At 37.0% G+C, this 23,061-nt stretch overlaps 1 protein-coding gene across 3 annotated transcripts in view; it reads left to right on the top strand.

Annotated features, from left to right (window-relative positions):
• LOC123866733 (GATA-binding factor C-like) overlaps nt 1-22,706 on the top strand; it is a 171,267-nt gene extending 148,561 nt beyond the window's left edge. For all 3 annotated transcript variants that reach the window (XM_045908413.1, XM_045908412.1, XM_045908411.1), the window contains exons 6-8: nt 17,335-17,548; nt 20,381-20,520; nt 21,060-22,706. In XM_045908413.1, the coding sequence (XP_045764369.1) occupies nt 17,335-17,548; nt 20,381-20,520; nt 21,060-21,086 (381 nt within the window). In that variant the 3' untranslated portion in view covers nt 21,087-22,706. The remainder of the gene's footprint in view (nt 1-17,334; nt 17,549-20,380; nt 20,521-21,059) is intronic.
• The last annotated feature ends 355 nt before the right edge of the window (nt 22,707-23,061 follow it).

Here is a 23,061-nt window from a genome sequence, read left to right as displayed (position 1 = left end):
ACAGGATGGGTCATTCCAAAACAAAATTTTTGCAAGCTGTAATTCGTCTTTGCTTACAACTTGTTAACCAGTGTCATACTATTCTGAGGGCTCTCTCCGTCACTCGTTTCATACAATCGTAGTTCCGATTTCATTTGAATATTAAGCAACCAAAGTCCCCTTATTTTACTCGTACATTACAGACAAACCTATTTACAAAGTCGTCGCCTGACTGGAATGCGCTATTCCTTTTCATAAAACAAGGATAATAAAAATGTATGCTAAGTATGTTTTATAATCATTGAGGCTTTATGATTATAGGTATGTGCATACCTCGTTTGCAATAAAAACATTAAAGTTTTAAACCTTGTGTGGGCAGGTCGTTTCTTAGGTAAAATATTGAATAACATTCATGTATAGGTATTAATAAGACGATCAAGTGCGACAAAGGACTTGCGCGCTGACATGGTTCCATGTCTGTACTATTAGTGAGTAGTACTAAATGTAAATATTTAGCATATTTTGAATCACAGGTTTGAAAATTAATTGTTTGTTTTGTGATTATTGACTTGTGTCCATCAATATAGAATCTAGTGCCACAGCCCACAAGACCTATCTTTGAGGCTTTCAAGATTGTAAATCCGTAAGTGGGTGGTCTTTTCGTAAGAACAGAGACTCTGAAGTAGGTATCGTAGCACATTGCAGTGTGAAGCTGTATAGACTTTAGTTGTCATATCAGCTTATTACTTCAAGCTTCTTCGAGAAAGTGGACCTTGATACACGGACAGAAATACAGATAACCGAACCATGATCATATATAATGGTTTTGTACAAAATTATAGTTTCGTCCAAGCCGTCTATTCATATTATATCGGTATATCATAACCATTTTAAAAATAAACTGTTAGAGCTCTAAGGTTTTAATTTAGCACATTTTAAAAATCCATTAGATCTCTACCGCTATACAGAGATATACCTACTTGAATTTTGAAAAAAAAAAAATAGTCTAAAACCCTAAGCTCCGAGTTAAAGTTTCTTAGACAGATTTTGGGAAAAAAAACTAGCGTTTAAGAACAATGAAAGACTGTCAAAAATAACCTTGCAATCGTTTTAGGAACTAACATGTCTATGGAACTCTACCTTATATACGTGTTCTGATTTCTGACCCGCACTTGACGATTTATTACTTTTATAATGAGGAACGGAACCCTAAAAATGTTGCAAGCCGGTCGCAATATTTAAGTTTACAAAGCAAGATAATTTACAAGTTGTTTCCGCGATACGGACGTTGCCTATCGATAGTGAGAACTAATTAACATTTGATAAAAAACAATTAAAAACCGCCATTATATTTAAGAATATAATAAAATTACCATTTAATTTTGTTTTAAAGATAGCCGCTATCTGAATTGTAAACATAAAATCTAGTTTAAGGTAATTAATTGTATCTGCTCTGATCTTAAGTAGGTTTTATGGTTTTTTTGGGTGGATTTCTCCTTTATTTTGTTAAAATGTTTCATTGCTTGTTAAGTAGGTATACCTATTATCTCATATTTTTAAAGCAAAATTTTGGCGTCATTTAAGTTTTATAGCCCGTGCTATTAGTTAAAGCTCCACCACTCACCCATGAATATCAAAAAGCATTTCGATTCAGCTGATTTCCTTTTTATTGTGTTCGTAATAACTGATAAAACAAGGTTTGTATGAAACAAAATTTTTAGAAAATTCACCGGAAAAGTCGACAATTTAATGAAAATCTCAATACATTTCTTCATTAGTTTTATATTAGTACCTAAATTGGGGCAATTCGCTAACTACGTTAATTTAAAACCATTCGGCGCGGGCGCAGCGGCCACCAGCGTTGAACGGGCCAAGAGGCGCAAATATGAAAACCTCGATGGGAGCTTCACATTTGTGCCTTTTGGCCTAGGGACATTGGGGCCCGGGGGCTCTTGCTCTTTTTGAAAAAAAATTCGCAAAAGGTTATCGAGTCAACCGGTTTCGAAAAGCTAGAGCTGCCAGCTCTTGGGTAGCTGGCAGCTACCTTGGGCAAAGAATTAGTTTGGCTATCCAAAGGTGTAATGCTGCCAGCATCTTGGGTACAATGCCTCGCTACGATGGTCTCGATGAGGTTTTAGATTTAGTTTAGTTTTTAATGTGATTTAATTATTTTTATTTGTTTTAGTTTTAATTTAGATGGAAGTTTATTTTATAAAAAAAACTCTTCTATTGAGTACAATAAAATATCATATAAATGGAGGTTGCTAATTCGAAAAAAATATGAGAAATCCAAAATACGAATTGGTGCGACTCGTCACAGCTCACACAGGGCGTATAAATCGAGGTTGTCGATAAATTTGGCGGGAATATAAATCGTATTTTCAATTATCCCTGAAGTAGCAGCTGTCGACTACTGCCCCGAGTATTTATTTTAATCACACACAAGAACACACATAAGTAATACAAAGTCCTGGTCTCCGTCGACATCTCTCGAGGCACATTCTTAATTATGAAATATTGCTTATTGCAATCACTGAACCAATTGTCAATTAACGACACTTGCATCGTCCATCTTTGGTGATATTTATGTGCTGAAATACCTACAGCCCAGTTCATAAATAAATTGTCGGCTATAATAAAGTATCAATGTCATATTAAAGTAAAAGTGTGGTTTCCTGCCGGCTTCTTCACAAAAAACCGAATTTCGAATTTTATTAGTGGTAGAGTTTTCACAAATTGAATGTTGGTAGCTCAATCTCCATTTGAATCGTAACCATGGCTTCCTGCAACCAGATGAAGGTACCTAACTATTAGAAAAATTAGACATTAATGAAACCATTTTCAAACTGGAAAACTATCCTTGTTATTCTCAATCAATCAGTCCCTCATCAATCCACCACGGGTCCTCTACTGAGCATAAGTCTCTCTTCAGAACGAGAGGGTCTAGACTCTAGGCCATAGTCTACCATGCTCGCCAAGTACAGATTTATAGGTTTTACACACCTTTTTTGAGAAAACACACACACATTTTATAGAGAACTCTCAGATATGCAAATCTCACGATGTTTTTGTTAATGCTAGTGATGCCTATTTTTAACCCCCGACCCAAAAAGAGGGGTGTTATAAGTTTGACGTGTGTATCTGTGTGTCTGTGTATCTGTGTATCTGTGTATCTATCTGTGGCATCGTAGCGCCTAAACGAATGAACCGATTTTAATTTAGTTTTTTTTGTTTGAAAGGTGGCTTGATCGGGAGTGTTCTTAGCTATAATCCAAAAAAATTGGTTCAGCCGTTTAAAAGTTATCAGCTATTTTCTAGTTTTCTTGTAGAAAAGAAGGTTAGATAACCCTTAGGTTCATAATATTCAAGTGTCAATTGACAAATGTCAAGTTGTCAAGATGGACGTTGCCTAGATATACATAATTATTTATATGAAAATGATTTGTCGGGGGTGTTGAAAATTTTTAATTTACACTTGTATTGTTTAAAATGCACATAAATACGAAAAGTAAGAGATGCGTGCCCGAAACCGAACTCCGGACCTCTCAAATTACTCCTCGATGCTTAGTTATTAAGGTATAACTGTACATCATCTCAGTTACGATCAGAAGTCATCAAAACCTTTATTAGATATCTTTATAAGTGACATATTGCGTTAAAAATAGCAATCGATAGATCATAAAATAAATCACATACATAGTAAGATCAATAAACCTCAAAATACCTACTTAAATTACCTACTTAAAGCCATTGCGTGATAACGTAAAATCTACTTAAGTGATTATAATTTTAATTAATGATAGCTATACTCATTATGAAGACAAAGTACGTAAGTACTTATTTTTATCGCCTATTAATAAATTATTGTACTGTAAGATTTTCTCAAAGTAAGGTTCTTACTATCGTTCTTGCGTCAACAGCTGGACTGGCTTTTTTAAGAGCATCTTTTTTATCCAGTAGGATACCTGCAGTCACTTCCTTTTACCATCTTGAGTTCATTGGATTTTCAGGCTGGAAGTCATCAAGTCCAGGACACTGTGGCCATCGATTTTACGAGACAGGACCTAAGTATCCATCGCCACTGATTTAACTTTCTTAATATATTTTCAGCTAATTCTCTCAGGACTTCCTTTGTTGCCCATAGGTTGTATCCAAATCGCTGTTCATCTGGAATCCAAAACCAAGATTTATGTATAACTTTATAAGTAAGTACCAAGATATGTTGCGCAGGCGCCGGTCGCTCGATTGCCATGCTAACAACGCGGAACTAATTCTCTGACAACACTGAGAGAGCCGTCTCTTCATTGAACCACGCAAAATATGCGTATCTTTTTTGAACTTTTAAACGATATGTGAAGGCAGAGATAGGGATGGATTAATTCTCGTTGTCAGTATTATTAATTTATTCATGGCAACATTTGTATACCTACTATCGAATTAAAATTAAAAATATTAAAATAAAGGGTGTTTGAACTAACTTAAAAAGTTAAAATTGACTTTAATAAAGTATGGATAATAATTGGGATGTAATAAGTATTTTAAAGAGATTTAGAAAGATTATTTTAAGAGATTTAGAAATATCAGCAAGGGTAAATGGACCATAGCCTGACGGTCTAAGGCCTTGGGGGTTCGATAGACGGAAGTTTTGAATCCTGCCAATATTGAAGTTGTTTGAAGATTGAATTCCTAAAATTTTTGTATGTATCAAAAATGTTTCTGTCGAGTTTTCGTTCTGTTATTCTAACACAAAGAAAATTCTACTTTTTTAATAAGTCAGTAGGCAATAAGTAAAGTGAAGCCAGCCCTTAAAAATTCCCGAACCCTTTCCGTTTACAGTTGGTTGGATCTCATTCACGCGCCACTCTTTCGCAGCTGGAAGTTAACCGCGGCGCCACTGCTTTTTGTGCGAAAGCAAAAAAAAAACGGTCAAGTGCGAGTTGGACTCACACATGAAGGGTTCCATACCATAGTACAAGAAATAGCACTGTTTTTTTTCGTGATGTAACTTCAAATTCATGGTTTTCGGATTTTTCATGTACTATGGTGCTATAAATTGCTACCTGCCAAATTTCATAATTCTAGGTCGACGGGAGATATCAAATATCCTACAGATTTTGATTCCCTTGAGTTTGACGTGTCTTGAGAGACAGACATACAGGCAGCCAGACAATGAATAAGGGTTCCTTTTTTCTCTGAAGATTCCTACGGAACCCTAAGAAGTTACTTTTACAAATAAATCCTTGGATGAAAATTTTAAAATAAGCAGTGCTCCTCATATTATGCGAATAATAAATAGGACGTAAGATTTTCGCATTTTAGTGAACCTACTCAGGTTTTCTAATACAAAAATTCTACTAAACCGATGAAACTGTGTTAAAATACTAATAAGCCTAGTTGTCCAGAGTTTGATTCTGGGCACGCACCTCTAACTTTTTGGCGGTATGTGCGTTTTAAGCGATTTAAATACCACACGGTAAAGGAAAAAAATCGTAAGGAAATCTGCATAGTATTCTCCATAATGTTCTCAAAGGTGTGTGAAGTCTGCCAATCCGCACTGGGCCAGTTCAGCGTGGCAGACTATGGCTTAATTCTGAAAGTAGGCCCATGCTCAGTACTGGGCTGGCCATGAGTTGATGATGATCACTCAGGTTTTAATAAAATGAGAACTAATTTGAGGAAATGAGTGTCTGTCTGAGTTAAGCGGGAAATAGTAGCAGTAGTTTGGCCTAGACCCTTGGTCAATATGGTTTCTTGAGGTATACAGGCCTACTTGCCTGATTGGTCAGTAGTGTGAGAATAAACATATCTCCTGTGACCTTCTCTATTATTGTTGTGTCAGCTAAGCCATGTTGTTTTGGCTTAGGGTCTCGTGGCCTTGTTCTTTGTGATAATTTGATTTCCAAATAAATAGCAGAGTCAAGTCTGTTAAACTACGTATGAAGGGTAACTATTTGAAGCCAAGGAGCTACCCTTTTTCAATGTGTGTAAATGCTGTTTTTGTTTGTTTAACTGTGCTTTTAATAGAATTAGTGGTGCACGAGATTTCGTTTCAGATAACTTACTGTATGATTCCATTGACACGAAAAAGATCCTGATATCCCCAAGTCTTAGAAGGCAGTGGATTCCGCGTACAAGTTGCGTGTGGCCACCGGTGTCGTCGCGGCCAATTGCGACCATTCGTTTATTTGTCTGCTCGCCACATTTCTCCCGACCTCGAGACCATTTCGCCCTTTAATTGCTGCTTTCGACACGAGGCTGATTGGATCAGATGGCGGGATGGTTTTTTTACGAAATGTGTACTTTTTTCAATGCGGTTTAGTTCCGAGAATTATTAGTGGGGTTGATGACACAAACATTCAAGTGAAGTATGTATCTCAGTGCAACGGAGTCATTTCCGAGAGTAGGTAAGGTTTTATAACAAAAAACCGGCCAAGTGCGAGTCAGACTCGCGCACCGAGGGTTCCGCATTTAGGTGTTTTTCAGACATTTTGCACGATAAATCAAAAACTGTTATGCATAAAAATAAATAAAAATCTGTTTTAGAATTTACAGGTAAAGCCCTTTCATATGATACCCCACTTAATATAGTTATCTTACTTTGAAAATTGAAACACATTTTAATTTATTTTTTTGTGATATTTATAACCACAAATTCATGGTTTTCGGATTTTTTTCCTATCCTTGTGCTATAAGACCTACCTACCTGCCTTTCATGATTCTAGGTCAACGGGAAGTACCCCATAGGTTTTCTTTAGAGACACGACAGACAGACCGACGGACAGATAGACATGCAGACAGACAGACAGCAAAGTGATCCTATAAGGGTTCCGTTTTTCCTTTGAGGTACGGGACCCTAATAATGAAGGATGCCCATTGTAAAACTCGTAACTTCGGAAGAGACTTATCACGTAATAACCCTAAATATAACCACAGTAGTTACAGTCATTTTCAGACGTGAAAAGAAACTGAAGTCGCAAATATCGCAAATCTCAAGCTATCTTTTGTTGCATTACGACATAATCATTGAATGGTTTACTTAGCGTGTTAGAAAAAAAGGGTAGGTAATATAGTTGCGGTTATAAATTGTCATTAACATCGTTATCTTAGCTGATTGTATATAAGAAGGCAGGCTTGTGGGCGTGTAAGTGGCTCTATTATGTTTTGCGATTTATAAAGTGTTTGATTTTCACACGATTGATATCTATTGTAACTTGATATAGGTATTTCCAAGGCGTTTGTTACGGTTGTTATAACTTGACATGTCATTCGATAAAAAGACGCACGCGAGTCGCGACGTTGATGCTTACAAAATAAAAGACGAGATAAGTAAATGTAATTGTACCTCTAATAATATGCGAATATGTTAATAAAAAGGGTTTGATTTGAGCATTTACCCATAAGATAGTAGGTAACTTTCTTTTAATAAAGATAAAGAATTTTCACATTCCTTTATGCAAATTGTAAATTACAATAGTAAATTACAAAAATAATGTGTAAGAAATAATATGATATTGTTTTTGAGAAGTCGTAGTTATAGATAGGTACAATAGGTATATGATACTAACAACAAATAATTCTACTGCTACGTGGGCTACATTATCTACTGGCGGCCATAACATCAAAATATTAGGGTGCCTTTCCACCAGAGATGTGCTATGCAGCTATGCTGCGAAGATGTGAAATCTACGCTACGAAAATATGTGACCGTTTCCACCAATACTAAGGTACTCTGCACATAGCTACACCACTCGTGACGGCCCATAGCAGGCATCCATAGCACGCATCCTTTCATATAAAAAACATGTCTTAGTTGAATGCGTTTCCACCAGTGCTAAGCTAAATGAATATTATTGGTGGATATCAAACGCATCCATAGCAACGTAGCATAGCACATCTCTAGTGGAAAAGCAGCCTTATGACGCTCAAGCGCTCTAACATTGATTAACGTAGCTAGGCAGTCGCAGCCAGGCTGCCTAGGTAGCTACGCGGGCACTGGCAACCTGGCAACCATCTTACTTAGGTACCTACTTAACATCACTGACAGAGCTAAGAAATGCCCGAACGCTTTCGAGAGCCCGAACGTCTCGATGGAAGCCATAACTGCCAGAAACAAGTATAAATTTAAAAATAACACCACCGAAATGTGAAGGTTACAGTAACTAGAAACTAACTGATAACTTTCAAATGGTTGAACCGATTTTCTTCGATTATAGCTAAAAACACTCTCGATCAAGCCACCTTTCAAATAAAAAAATCTAAATTAAAATCGGTTCGGCAGACAGATACACAGATACACACGTCAAACTTATAACACCCCTTTTTTTGGATCGGGGGTTAAAAAAGCAATTGCTCAGGCGAAAGTAGCCAATAGGTGTCTAACTGTCTAGCCTAATCAAAAATATACTACTTATTATAGTTGGTTATCCGCTAAGCGAAATTGAGTAGTGTTCTTTATACCTTAACAAAAGTAATTGCCATCGTTATTTAGGTAAATATTGACAGCGATAGGCGATTACCCGCACAAAAACAAAAGCGGCACGTAACAGCGATCGGTTTCAATGCGGTTTCAATAGAGCCATTTAAGGCAGTTTTTGCCTGATAATAGCTGTACACTGTACTGTATACAATTTTTTTTGTTGTGTAATTGGTTGCTAATTCTTAAGGTTTGTCGTGCGGTACGGCTGTCTAATTTATCTGATCCTTATCGATTGATTTACAGCTAACCGGGGTTTGTACAATTTCTCTCGCTGCGTGACCGTTGCATTCCATTTTGTTCTGGTTTTATTGCAATTGGGCCATTTGGAACAGTACCGAATTTTGTTTCATGACCGTTCAATTGTCGAGCGAATTAAAACAAGTGGAAATTTTAGTCTTTTTTTCGAGGTGTTTTTAAAGAAACATTGTTTTAAACTCTATTAAGGTGCCTGTAATCAACCGAAAATGTGTTTATTTGGTATCGTCCTTTGTTTTTCTTTTAGTTTTGGATACAGTATTTTGTATTTTATCGTGTCAGAGAGTTTGACCTCACGTATTATGGAGATTTATTGCGGTTCGGGATTTTTTTAAACGTGAATCACAGTTTTTCTGATTACTCGTACATCACTGGATTTGTCACTATAGCTTTCTCTAGAACAATAGTAGGAAAAATAATTATTACAAAAACTCCTTTAGTCGTTACTCTGAGTCACTGTTCAATTTTTTAGTGGCTCGGAAAATAAACTAGGTAGGTATGTAAAAGTCGCTTGAAAACGTAGGTTTAGGTATGTACAATGTGTGTAATGTGTATGTTGATTTCCCTTTCCCAGCTAGGTAGATAGGAGCAAAATCAGTAAAACGCACGTAAATCTGCTCTAATTATACCAACGCGAACACAAAGCTCCCTGGCTGTCGGAAAAATTACTCGCACCGTGTACCGTGCGCATTTTCCATGGCATTGTACGTGTGAGCCTGTTATTTTCCCATTTCAGCGGTTATACGGCGTAGATAGACACGACGCAATGGCAGCGACGCGTGACGACAACGGCACGGCAGGAGTCAGGACACCACATTGATCGAGTGTACAATTACTTACAGGGAACTGTAGGCTTAGTACAGAGTTTTACTTACCAACGATGATAGTGTCCTAGCCTTCCTTCAGTGCGCCTAGTATGAGATTTTATATATCACTAACGTTGAATGAATTCGAGCTTCGAACAATTTAGCATTAAATGGACCTTAATTGTTTTTAATCTCAAGTTTATCCAGACATCTACAGCCAGTTTTACAAACGGAAAACTTGTGAAATTAAAATCTTTGTGAAACTTTAAATCAAGGTTTAGGTCGATTTTCCTTTGACGTTCTTGTGTTTCGACGCTCGAATACCAACTATCAACGTTGGTAAGATCTTATACCAACTAAGCCAACTGTATCAACATTGTACTGTCGAATACGGCGGGGGCAAAGCAGCTCCTAAGCGTCAGCTGCCTTTCTTCTTCTTCTTTTTCTTCCTGATGGATTTCGTTAGACGAAGCCGGCCATTATCCGTGAGACCTCTGGTGCGGCTCCCCGTTAGATCACTCCAATCAGCCGAGCTCGCACCAAAATCCTAGCAGGCCACCCAGATCGACTACGACTTCAGGGAGTGTTGGTGGGGTGCCAATGTAAGTTTCTCTTTGGGTAGATACACTTCTGCATTTGAGTAGTACGTGTTCCACTATCTCGTTACACTCTGAAGATCACTGCATAGGGGACTGTCGGGCCTACCTAGAATGGAGAGGTGTTTGTTTAACGAACAGGGCCCTGTTATCGTGCCTACAACTGTCCTAAGTTTCTTTCGGCCACTATGCAGTTCCTATTTATTAGAACTTACCTTAACTTTAAGGAGCCGCGTTTAATACGCTGCCGTCGCGCATCGGATGTGTCTAGGCCTTTATGGTGGCTGCGTACATAGATGGGGCCAGATAGCCGAGCTAGAAACCTAACGTAATTATTCACACGCACCGCAAAACATAACGAGTCATAAATATTTTTATGAGTAGCTAACTATGTAGGTGGTGGGGTATTGCTCAATTTTTGTGTTTCGAAAGCATGCTCGCGTTACGCATAACAGAATGATAATTATGGGTTGTTTTCCACTTGATACCTACAAAATGCGTGAGCGAGAAATATCACTCCATACCTACTAATTATCTATTTTAATTGATGCCAAAATCTGTCTTTTACTGTTTTACGTCTCAACCGTTGAGAAACATGGCACAAAGATGCTTGCATTTTGGAGACGGTCGTAGGATACTTTTTAGCCCGGAAAACCTAAGATCTAGATCCTAGCGAGATAGCCTAGATCTACGCGAATAAAGTCGTTAGCAACTGCTATTTTTACATAAATTCAATGAACCAGTACTGTTTAGCTTTTCGGTACCATGCCGTGAAGAAACTTATTGGGGTATGGGTTTAGTAAAATTAACATGTCAAGTTGCTTCAATCTTAGACTGCATCGTCACATGAACCAAGTGCAATCTAAGACCAACTTGTCATCAATGAAAAGAAAATTACTTCATGAAGAAAGTCGGCAAACAATTACAAGGCGAAGTCATGCTAGCACACCATAAGGCCGATCGCGTGTGCAACCCACATTCACCTACATGCGCTTTATCCCTCGCCTTGCAGTATTAATCCTTTCAATCTCGTGTTACTCTATGCTTTACCGGCTATTATTGCTAAGTATAACCATATCAACACAGCTACATTAAAGGTTAACCTACATTACTATGCTAGAGGTCAGTTTTATAGAGTTATTATAAATAGCAAACACAATATTTTAAAGCATTTCTTTTATTTCAACCCTCCATGTAAATAAAGTTGTTATAAGTTTGAGGCACTTGTCTATCTGTTTGTGGCATTTGTCTGTCTGTCTGTGGCATCATAGCACTCAAATAAATGCACGCATTTTTTATTCGAAGACAAGTTTAGTAGGGGCAAGGAAATAATTTGTTGTCGTGGTAGGTATATTGAAGATTCGATGCAAGCAAAAGTGATTGAACGACAAGACCATAGATTACGTTCAAACGCACTTTACTTACCAGAACGCATTGGAGATAAAAGGAGTTTTACTTTATTTTCCAGAGATGAAAGAACTCTGGAAAACTGGAAGAAAATATCTAGACAGTAGACACTAAAGTATCAAAGCAAACAAATACGCGGATGTACCTACCTATTGAACTTCCATTAGGTTAGGTTCCATAGGCAACTAAAATGGCAAAATATCTGGAAAGGGCTGAAATAGACTGGTAGATAATTATAATCGAAAACTTTAATGTCGCTAGTTACAACTTACAAGTACGGTGCACGTAACAAGTAAGTAGAGTTAGATAATGTTAACAATTATTTTACCTATGAAAATGTTAACTTAAACATAATTGCTTTTCCCATTGATATCAAAACGGTTACCTACTCATTTATATGTTTCATATAATCTGCCCTATTAAGTAGTTTACATGCGCACACTTTTTGTCCTTATTACGAGAGGAATAAACACTATAATCGTGTAAATGTTTGGGTCGGTCGCACAAAGGAGGCGGAATGTTGCATGCAAAGTGCGTATATCGTTAGTGAACGGATTCGCTGGCGTACTCGTATGACCACGATATTTCTCTGCGTAATTACTATGGTCTTACTTGACAGGGCGTATGCGCTGAAAACAGATTCTAATGATCGTTTGAAATAATTGAGTTTAAAAGTTAGACTATAGACTTAGTTGGTATTTATATTTATATTAGTTATTTAAGTTAGTTAGTAGAGTGCAAGGGATACAGGGTTCGATCCAACCTCCAATTTTTCGGAGTTATGTGCGTTAAAGTTACTAAGCTTTAATGGTGAAGATAAACATCGTAATGAAACCTACAAAACCTGGAAAAAAGAATTCAGAACCTAAAAAACGGAATTGAATGAGTCGCGCTTTATTTAAATCACACATAATATTCCGGTGTTAGTCCAAGAGAATCTTTCGGATGTCTGTCAAGAGTAGAAAAACGAAAGAATGGCAACTGGCAGGCCAAAGACGACTTGGAAGTAGCACAAAATTTTGTGGAAGCGGTTCTAAGCTGATGCCAATGAAAATAATAAGTTTTGCCTGTTCCTCATTTGCTATAAGAACAGTAATTTAAACAAAGTAAGTTAAAGAAATCTAGATGTTCGGGAACTAAAAGAAATGAAAAATCACATCTCAACTGCAAAAAAGATTTTAAAAATCGAACTGCAGTTCGGCGCGTGACTTTCTAATTAAGCATATAATATGGTGCACTGAGCTTTATAACCTTATTGTTACAAGATCGAGCCTTCCTGTACATCGCGTCGTCAGTGGGAACGGCAATGTAATTAACCTGACATAATAGCCAGTTATTAAGCTATTCCGACACAACATGGCCGTCTTGAGACCTAAGCACTAACTGTACGTTATATAGGTACCTATAACGACTTACATTTCAAACCGCTGCATTTAGAGACCTGGGCAAAAAACTTATTCATCATCATATCATCACCATGATCAACCAATGGGAAGGATTTAGTTCGTATAGTCTGCTACGCGGATAACCACAGACGACCGATGAATACTGCAGTAGAACAATCCTTTAATGGAGACTACGTGTAGGGCGGAGTGTACGGCATCCATCGGCCAGCCGAAGCGAAGACATCAGGAAAATGGTTGGCTTTATATGGATATGAACGGCCAAGAATACGCAACATTAGCTCTACCTAAAAGAGGTGCCACCGAACAGTGGATTATTGGCTTACCTATACAGGGTGTTTGGTAATTAGTATTTAAAGACGACACGTACCTATGCTACTTCGATCTGATAAATACAATGCTGAAGTATAATGACGAAATAAAATTATAAAAATTTCCATACAAAATTAAAAAAAAAAATGATGTCAAAGTTTTCATGACCCTCACGTGCCCTAACTCACTGAGATCGTTGGCCATCTTTAGATAGGCCAAGGCCAACGATCTCAGTGAGTTAGGGCACGTTAGGGCTATGAAAACTTGGACATAAAAAAAAATTAAAATTTTGTATGGAAATTTTTATAATTTTATTTCGTCATTTTACTGCAGCATTGTATTTATCAGATCAAAGTAGCATGGGTACGTGTCGTCATTATATACTAATTACCAAACACCCTGTAGACCCACTGAGTTAGGCAGCGCAAGCCCGTGGCGTGTGGATTCCCTACAAGAGACCAAAGCCGCGTCATAGACGTCTATCGGTTGATGATAATGATGATAAAATAAGGTGCTATCGAATATTAGTTTCATACTAGCTAACTTAACCACTAACTGTGCGTAGTACCTAGCTACCTAGGTTGCTAGGTACTGCTATGTTTAGGAGATACGCCTTCCTTTATGAGACTATAACCCTTAAAAGGAACTGATTCGCATGCAAACTGCGTGCTATGATGATTGCGAACTTGGTTGCATTTTCCTGCTTTATGTTATTGTGTGTTTCGTAGAATCTTGTTTTCCTTTTTTACTAAACTGTTATGTATAAATGCTTGTCTAGGTTCGAAATCTGTCTAGATCTAATAGTCCCATTTATATTTGAAAAGTCCCAAAACGGCTCGTTTTCTTCCTTTGTGGAAAAAGTTTTTTTAAATTTTATTATATTTTGCTAGACCTATGCCTAAATTAAATTAATTTGAAATCGAGATCGTAAACCTCTCCTTAGGTATTTATGGACGGACATATTTTTCAGTAGTAACTACCAGAAAACACTTTAAATTTTCACCACTTTTTAAGTTTTACTTTTATGTTTTAATCCGTGCAATCAATTATACAGAAATGTCCTTAATCGATCTTCGATGATCGACAGGTTCACCTGCGTCAAACTAACCGCAGAAATCAGTGACTCCAATGGTCCAAACTAACCAGTCATCGACCCTTGAGATTTCTCAGCTCAGACTTAAAATAATACCAACTTTAATGAAACCAGTCCACTAGATTCTTGCCCCTTTGTAAAGCCTAGAAGAAAAGAATTTTCATAGTGTTCTAAATCTTTGAATTAAATGTATTGAATGACGATTCGCTATTCCGAACAAAAATCTCGTTATATGAAGCTATTACAATTAGTATGATACTGTACACAACTTGTAAGCAAAAACAAGTTGCAGTCCGTCCAGTGCGTAGTATAAAGTTCGTTGGATAAAATCAGATTTTTTGCGTTATGGAAGGTCATTCAAACTGGTAATTGGAGTAAAACGTGCGTGCTAATTCCCAATGTCCCTAATACGATCCTACGAATCGCCCACACATAGCGTCGCATACCGCGACGTCGCCGGCCGCGGCGTGCAATTGAAGCAATATAAAATGCATTAGCGCGCATGCCGGCAGATTTAGCGCACGTAATTAGGTCATTGTGAAGCCTTCGTGCCTGGACACAGTGCAGCGGGGAGACAATGCAAGTGCAACGGGAAGACAATGCATACGCTATTGTCACCTAGATAGAGGTTATACCTATAACAGGTTAGAATCTTGAATTAAATATTTAAAAATAATGAGTTTCTAATGAGATGGGTAAATAATGAGTAAGACCTCTATTACAAGGACTGCATGTATGCAGTTGATATGTTCAACTGTCTGTGGTCACAATTTGGCTTTGGGATTGCCATTCGTATCGGATCTTCTGACAACAGTGGATTTATCCACATTGAACACTGCGATTGCCCCGAAGCAGGGGAATAATTTGTTACTTATGTAAGCTATACTTCCGTCTCCATGTCAACTTTTGCATTGAACTCCTAGGCTTCATGTGTGCAGCAAATGGTACTGTACAGTAACTGGTTCGTCTAGGAATATTGACTGCAAGCGATATAAGTCCGACTGATAGAGTAAAGCCCGAATTAAAGAGACTTCTGAAGTAAACAAAAATCCAAATCTGTTCAGTAATTTAGAAGTTATGGTCTAATAAAGAGACTACATAAAAACATTACTCTTCTTTTTTTGGGCAACCGCATGGCAATCGTGCAAAGATAATAAAATAGTAGTGCCATCAAAGTACTTAGCTAACACCAAAAGCGCAAACAAGATCAGGTCATGCGCTTGAGCGTCCCGGCGGCAGGCGCAATGAAATCGTGCGTTGAGGCCACATGCCGCCGCAAACTTCCACGGAAGGCGATGAATAACTCATTGTCCGTCCGTCCGTCCGTCGTGACGCACGCTTCTTGGAAGTAACGATGCAATGCAGAAAGTGACCGAGATACTTGACCCGCGAAATGCACAAATATGAAAGTGCATTTCGCACGGGAACAATGAAATTGTCCGCTGCTTTCAACGGGACCGCGCTAGAAACCGTCGACACACGAGATGCATGTGAACTCCGGCTTGGCGGAGAGATAGCGTATTTTATGAAAGTGAAGAAGGAACCAAGCATACGTTAGACCAAAGATATTATAAAACTCCAGATATCTAAGCTCATACTTGCTTAAAAAAGTGAAGACAAATTCGTACCTACTCTTGTGTGTATGATACTTAGGTCTGTATAGTCCGCGACAAGTCGACATGGCAGTCGTCTATGTGAGAGGATGATGTTTTGACAGTTTCATACAAGTTTTATATGAAAATGTCAAAACAATATTAAAACATTACTACTTTAAGCGATGGTAGTAGGTCTAAGAGTTATCTGTTCACTAATGTATCAACAATTTGAATTAGAGATCGGAAAAAACTGCTCCAATAATTTATTGGCTCAAAGCACAGATAAATTCAAATAAAACTTGATCATTGCGGTATAAAACAATCATTGAAAAAACTGCTTGTCATGTCATACACTATAATAAAACAATAATAAAACAATTCTCGCCATTTCGGCATTAAAATGCGCGATGACGCAACGCAAGTTTCCCACCAAATGTGAACAAATGTAGTCACAAAGTGCATCGGTGCAGTAATTAGGATGCGTCGTAGGTTCACTTCACGCATGTCGGCTTCGACCACCAAACAGCTAAATATTCGCACACAGCCCATTGTGATACCATTTTATGGTCTCGGCTCGCCTTTATACTTCTTACTTAGCATTCCAAATTAGTTTGCTAACGTTTTTTATACAGCTTTAATGTCATGTCATAGCAATAAAGTGGGAACGCGTTGGCAAAACTGAGTCAGGCCGCTACGATTGTTAACCTCGTGTTAACAGAGCTCGATATTAAAGTTTAAAAGGGCTGTTAATTTTATGATACAAAAGTTAATGATGAAAACTAATGATTTTTTTGGTTTTTAACTCATATCGGACCTATTAAGTAATTTATATATTACCTAGTAGGTATGATTAGTTTCTAAAGATCTTATCTAATTCCTATAATATTAGAATTAGATTAGATCTTTAGAAAGTATATCTATTATGAGATTTTTTTTATTTTTAAGCATGCTTTAAATCTCTTATAAGTGTCTGTTCAATTCTAAGCGAAGGTTCAGTCACTTCTTTAAACTTGTTTTAGAAATCTCACCAATTGCTCTCTAGAAGAAATTGTTGAAACACGAGGAACTCCTGGAATACCTATAAAATCTTCCAAACCCAAAGTCATTCAACTTCTAGCACAAGCCTGACGCTTAGTTGGAGAGGAAAGGGGAATATTAGTCATTTAACATGGCTAATATTCTTTTTTTTTTAATTTGCCTTGATAATTCTGATAAGGCAATAATTAATGAAATGATTTTAACATTTATTTCAATAAACTTGCTTGTAGGCCAACTGCAATTTCGAATCTGTCAGGACTCAAGACTCTACCACCGGTTCTGAAAATAGATTCCTCTGAGACGAGCCGGCAAGAAACTCAGAAACTACTCTTTGTATGGATAAAATCAATACAATTTTTTCTCTTTTGACGCAGGTGAACCGGCCATTAACGATGAAGAAAGAAGGCATCCAGACGCGGAACCGCAAGCTGAGCAGTAAAAGTAAGAAGAAGAAAGGAGGCATGGGCATGGGTGGTGGCGGTGCGTGTGCGCTTGCTTTGGGCGGGGTCATGGGCGACATGATCAAGCCTCTCGGCGATGCTACCAAGGGCTTTGGTGGCTCCGCGTTCCCTTCTGCCATGGACTTTGGTAAGCTTTAGCATGTCTTTCTATCATCTCACTCTCTAGTCTCACCTACATCTTAGCGTTAGATTGTGAGGAGTTCGGATGGTGATAGCTGATAACCTTTAACCAACTAAGATAGGTATTCATCATGATCATGATTAACCCATCGCCAGCCCACTACCGAGCACATGTCTCCTTTCAGAATCAGAAGGGTTAACGCCATAGTTCGCCACGCTAGCTTGCGATTGGCATACTTGACACACTTTTGAAAGCATTATGTAGTAATCTCAGCCATGCAAGTTTCCTCACGACGTTTTCCGTTAAAGTTAAAACGAGTGATATTTAATTGCATAAAATGCACATAACTCTGAAAAGTTTCAGGTGCGTATCGAACCCCAGACTGCCAAGCCGATGGATGGCTGTCTTACATGGGTAAGACATCGGCTTGGCAATGCTCAGAAAGGCTATGGCAATCGTCGCTTTTTAGTTATTAAATGTAGTAATTTTGGTTATAATTTAGATACCTACTTCTTAAAACAACTGCAATAGCATTCGAAAACTAAATAAAAATTAAATTAAAAATTTAAAAAACCCCCGACACATAAACCTCTAAAAAGTAAAAAAATAATAGGTAAGTATGTATGGGCCCTTTAAGAATAGTATAAATAGTAAAGTTTTTATCCAAGCGTTCGTTGCGCCAGGGGACCGCTACCTATCATAAACTATGAAAGTCATCTGTTGTAGAAAGAATAGTTTTTGTTAACTTTAGCGGTCCCCCGACGCAACGAACGCTTGGATAAAAACTTAACTATTTATACTATTCTTAAAGGGCCCATACATACTTACCTATTATTTTTTTACTTTTTAGAGGTTTATGTGTCGGGGGTTTTTTAAATTTTTAATTTAATTTTTATTTCACGCTTTTTAAAGTTTTATTCATAAATTACCGTTTATTTGTGCCATTCTAAAACCCAATTTCTATAATAATATAAATCCAATAAGGCAGCTAATATCTCTTCAAAAGTAACATCAATGTTATGTTAATTATACGGTCCATGAAATATTTTTGACCGAACATCACTAAATCAAGAATTATCTGAATGACTCACATAGTTTAACACGACCAAAACGAAATATCTGTTTCTAACATGTCGTTGCTTTAAAAATGTACCCATTTTACGTAGTCGTATAATAGTTCGCTTTTCAAGATATACCTACGATTAAATTGAAATCGACTTTCACCGGATGAAATAAGGAATAAAGTGGCTTGTATTTCATTTTGTTTGTTATTGCATGTCAAATTTTTATTTGACATAACTTTCAAAAACCGGTCAAGTGCGAGTCTGCCTCACACATGAAGAGTTCCGTACAAGTTTTTTTTTTAAGTAATGACAATTCAGTTGTCGGATTTTTCTGTTTACTTGGGCCACAGGAGTAGAGTGCTTGGCCTATAAGATATTGCTACCTGCCTTTCATGATTCTACGTAAACGGGAAGTACCCAATTTATAAGTTTTGATTCTCTTGAAAGATGACACACAGACAGACAACGAAGTGGTGAAGGAAAACACCGTCAGGAAACCTGCATGCTTAAGAGTTGGCCATAATGCTCCCTCAAAGGTGCGTGAGGTGTGCCAATACGTGCTTGGCCAGTGTGGTAGCTTCTCATTCTGAGAGGAGATTTGTGCTCAGTAGTAAGCCGGCGATGGGTTGATCCTGATGATGATGAATTTTTAACGTATTTTGTCAAAATAAATAGAGTTCAAGCAGATAAAATATAAAGAAGGTGCGCCTAATGCATCATCCAAACCTGCGCGACAAAGCGACTACGATGCGGGAACCTCAGCCGCGCGGAGGGTCATCGCCTCCTACGATATTTAATGGTGCCATGCACACCTACGCGACTAAAACAGTCGAGGCTACATCTTTTTTTTTCTACAGATACCTACTGAACCCTAAAAATAGTTTGACTATGGTTTGGGTTTGGGTTGATTGTTCGTGGCCTTTGGTTGACTGTTGGATATTATAATTGAATTAATGTTTTCTCATTTAACTGTGATTATAATATTTTATAAATTAGAAACTCCGCGCCTACGATCCAAAATATCGGAGTTTTCCAAAACATTATTTTCAAATAAATAATTATGTATCTAAGCAACGTCCATCTTGACAGCTTGACATTTGCCAATTGACATAATATTATGAACCTCTGTTACAATAGTGAAAGATCCCAGGGCCACCAGCCGTCACGTATTTTCTGACGAACGAAATGTGGACGATTGAGTAGTGTTATTATGTACTAAGAACGCATGCCTACAGACCTGCTAGCTTGCTTAGACGGCCAATTTTCAGGTATCAGGTAATCAAGGTACATAAAAACATTACTTACCTGAAAATTGGCCGTCTAAGCAAGCTAGCACGTAGGCTAGGCATGCTTTCTTAGTACTTACTAACACTACTCAATCGTACATATTTCCTGTGTCAGAAAATACGTAACCTCTGGTGGTCCTGGGATAAAAGTAAGAAGAAAACCAGAAAAGAGCTGATAACTTCCAAACGGCTGAACCAATTTTTTTGGATTATAGCTAAGAACACTCTCGATCAAGCCACCTTTCAAACAAAAAAAACTAAATTAAAATCGGTCCATTCGTTTAGGCGCTACGAGGCCACAGACAGATACACAGATACACAGATACACAGATACACAGATACACAGATACACAGATACACAGATACACAGATACACACGTCAAACTTATAACACCCCTCTTTTTGGGTCGGGGGTTAAAAAAGGCCTAAGTTTCCCTTCTTGAACGGTTTTCTTTTTAATATACCAAGTGTTTCTCTTTCTTCCACAGGTCAGCATCAAGTAGGCTTAGTTCATCCGGCGGCAGCACATATGTCGCATTGGTACGGCGCGCCGCACCAAGGGTTCGCTCCTCCCCCCACGTCACACAACCCCTATCATCACCACCACCTCGCGCAACTAAATTCTATGGTGAGGTTCTAATTTTCTCTAGTTTCAAGAGATTGACGATCATACCTGGGCAAGTATCACCATACTGCCTTCCTTTTGCCAGAAAAGGACTGTTGCAGGGCATTGCATTATTTTTAGAAATGATCACTGTAACTCTGATTAGCAAATGTGTCCAAAATTATTCTAAACTACACTACTCGATGTGTCTTGATACTGGATGTAGTCTTACTAAAAGCAGTTCATAATTAATGAGGTATTGAATCGTCATGATGAAATTGCCTAGATTTACACCGAATTACGCTGTAAATGTTATGGTTTTATGCTACATCTATTCTATAATAAATAACTCTCCATCTGTTATTGTTAATGTTACCTTTTACATTTGTATAATTACATATCTTGTACTTGTCTTTTTGTACTTAGTATCTTTTTAAATTCACTTTTTTGCAACTTTACTTTTATTATCAGATCAGATCGTTGTTAAAGATAAACCCTAAGGTTACTTTACGTAGTCCTTTTATCTCAACGTGCTAGATTTTAAAAGACGTTTTTCTTTCCAGACCGGCTGGAGGAGTGAGTATACGTGATAAGTCAACCAAACAAGAGCATAACCTGGTATGTCGGTGATTATGTAGGCATAAAGTCCCTCGGACGGAGCGACCCTAAACAAAGGCATCACAAAAATAGATACTGTGATTTCACTTGTAGTAATTAAACAGAAATGTAACAATGCTTTTAAAGCGAAACGTTTTATGACATGTTTTTTTGATTAGGCAATAATATTACTGTGATGATTTCAAACGTAAATTGTAACGCATTTGACACGTCAAAATTTCAATCAGTAATATTTTTGTTAAAAGCAAAGTTGCGTAATAAATTTCGTCACAGACGTCACATAACGTTTTGCATTAAAAGCGTTAATTACCTACACGTACTTTGACACGTCACACTAATTTATAAGACTGTTGGACAGAATTGATGTTTGTAACGCTATACAAACGCACATTTCAACATTTGAATTGAAGAACATATCTGATACGTAAATACCTAAATACCAATGTGGTTCCCAGTGAATGGCTTTTATATTCCGTCATATTGTTCCCTACAAGTATTAAAATCTATGCGTCGTGTTACACTGAACTGTCAAATTAATAAAATTCTGGAGTCTGACACTAAAAATTCTGACTGCATCTGCTGTTGCAATTGCAATATATCGAGGTAGCTCATAAAGAGCAAAATATGATTTAATGAAATGCTTAAAATACCGTCAGGACTTAAAGTATCTATATTCGTTTAGTAAGAATATTAAAAATCAGATATTTTTTTTGAATTTACAGTTCAGTGTGATTCGATTTTACAAGATAAAGTAACTAGCGAAATTGTACAGTATTATAATATAGTTAAGGTCAGTTACTATGTCCGCTTAGATGATTTATATAAATATATTAAGTAGGTACTGTTCGTAAACAATTTATATGTATTTTGTAAATAATATCTTATTAAGTTATATTCCGTTCCTGTATAGATTGTTTTTATTATTGTGTTATTGTATTTAATTTGAACTGTTCAGTTCGCTATAGGAATTGTGATGTGTTCAAAAAAATATTCCAGATATTTCTTTTGTAAATTCGATTCGTGTAGTCTTATTAAAATGCAATAGTAATTTATATAAATAGTTGTAATTCATGCGAGTTGTAAATAACTTTACGGTAAAAAATATTATCAGTATGGACTGGTATCCGTGGGGATATCAACCGCAATTTTCTTATTTACTTAATTCAATATAGGTCACAAAATTGGGTTAGTTCAAACTGTTGTAAAATCATGTTGATTTTTTTTTCATTCAAAATAAATTATTACAATAATATTTTGCATTACGGTACCTTCATAAAATTAAGATAATATTGTGTGGCCATAAATTTATCACGAAACATTGTTTTTAAGAGCGATGATTAAATAAGAAAATTAAAAGTGGTTTCTCAAAAACAATGTTTCCGAACCCAAAAGTATGTAAATATAAAAAAAAATGTAAATGACCTTAGAAAATAAAACTGTCAAAATAATAAAATGTAAATTAGCGATCACCGCAGAACAGCCTGTAACGATATCCCGTACCTAAAGTTTTTAGTTTTTAAAACAAAATATTGTGAAGTTGTGTATTTTAAATAAAATTGCGAATAAATTATCAATACTTATTGATATTTCAATACGACTTTTTATTTTAGTAATAATACCATCTCAAGGGAAAACTGTACAATAGGTACTTAGATATATCTTGATATATTGTATTGTACTATTTTTCCTTTCAATGTTACAGTATACTTAGTATTAAAAATATATCACAGTTAAGTGAGAACTCGATATGAGTCCCTTTTATCAAGATAGGAGACGCGGACGAAGCTCTGTCGAATAGATCCCCAAAATCCATCGCATACATTTTCAATGTATACAGAATTAAATTAGAAACCGATTCAATTGACCGTCCGCCGTCTTACGTTGGCCATAAGTCACCGGATCAATTCCGCCATTCCACAGAAAAACGTCCAAAACTGGCACTTATCT

Source organism: Maniola jurtina, chromosome 7 (genome assembly GCF_905333055.1).
Source record: "Maniola jurtina chromosome 7, ilManJurt1.1, whole genome shotgun sequence".
Taxonomy (NCBI): domain Eukaryota; kingdom Metazoa; phylum Arthropoda; class Insecta; order Lepidoptera; family Nymphalidae; genus Maniola; species Maniola jurtina.
This window is presented reverse-complemented; position numbering and strand designations above follow the sequence as displayed.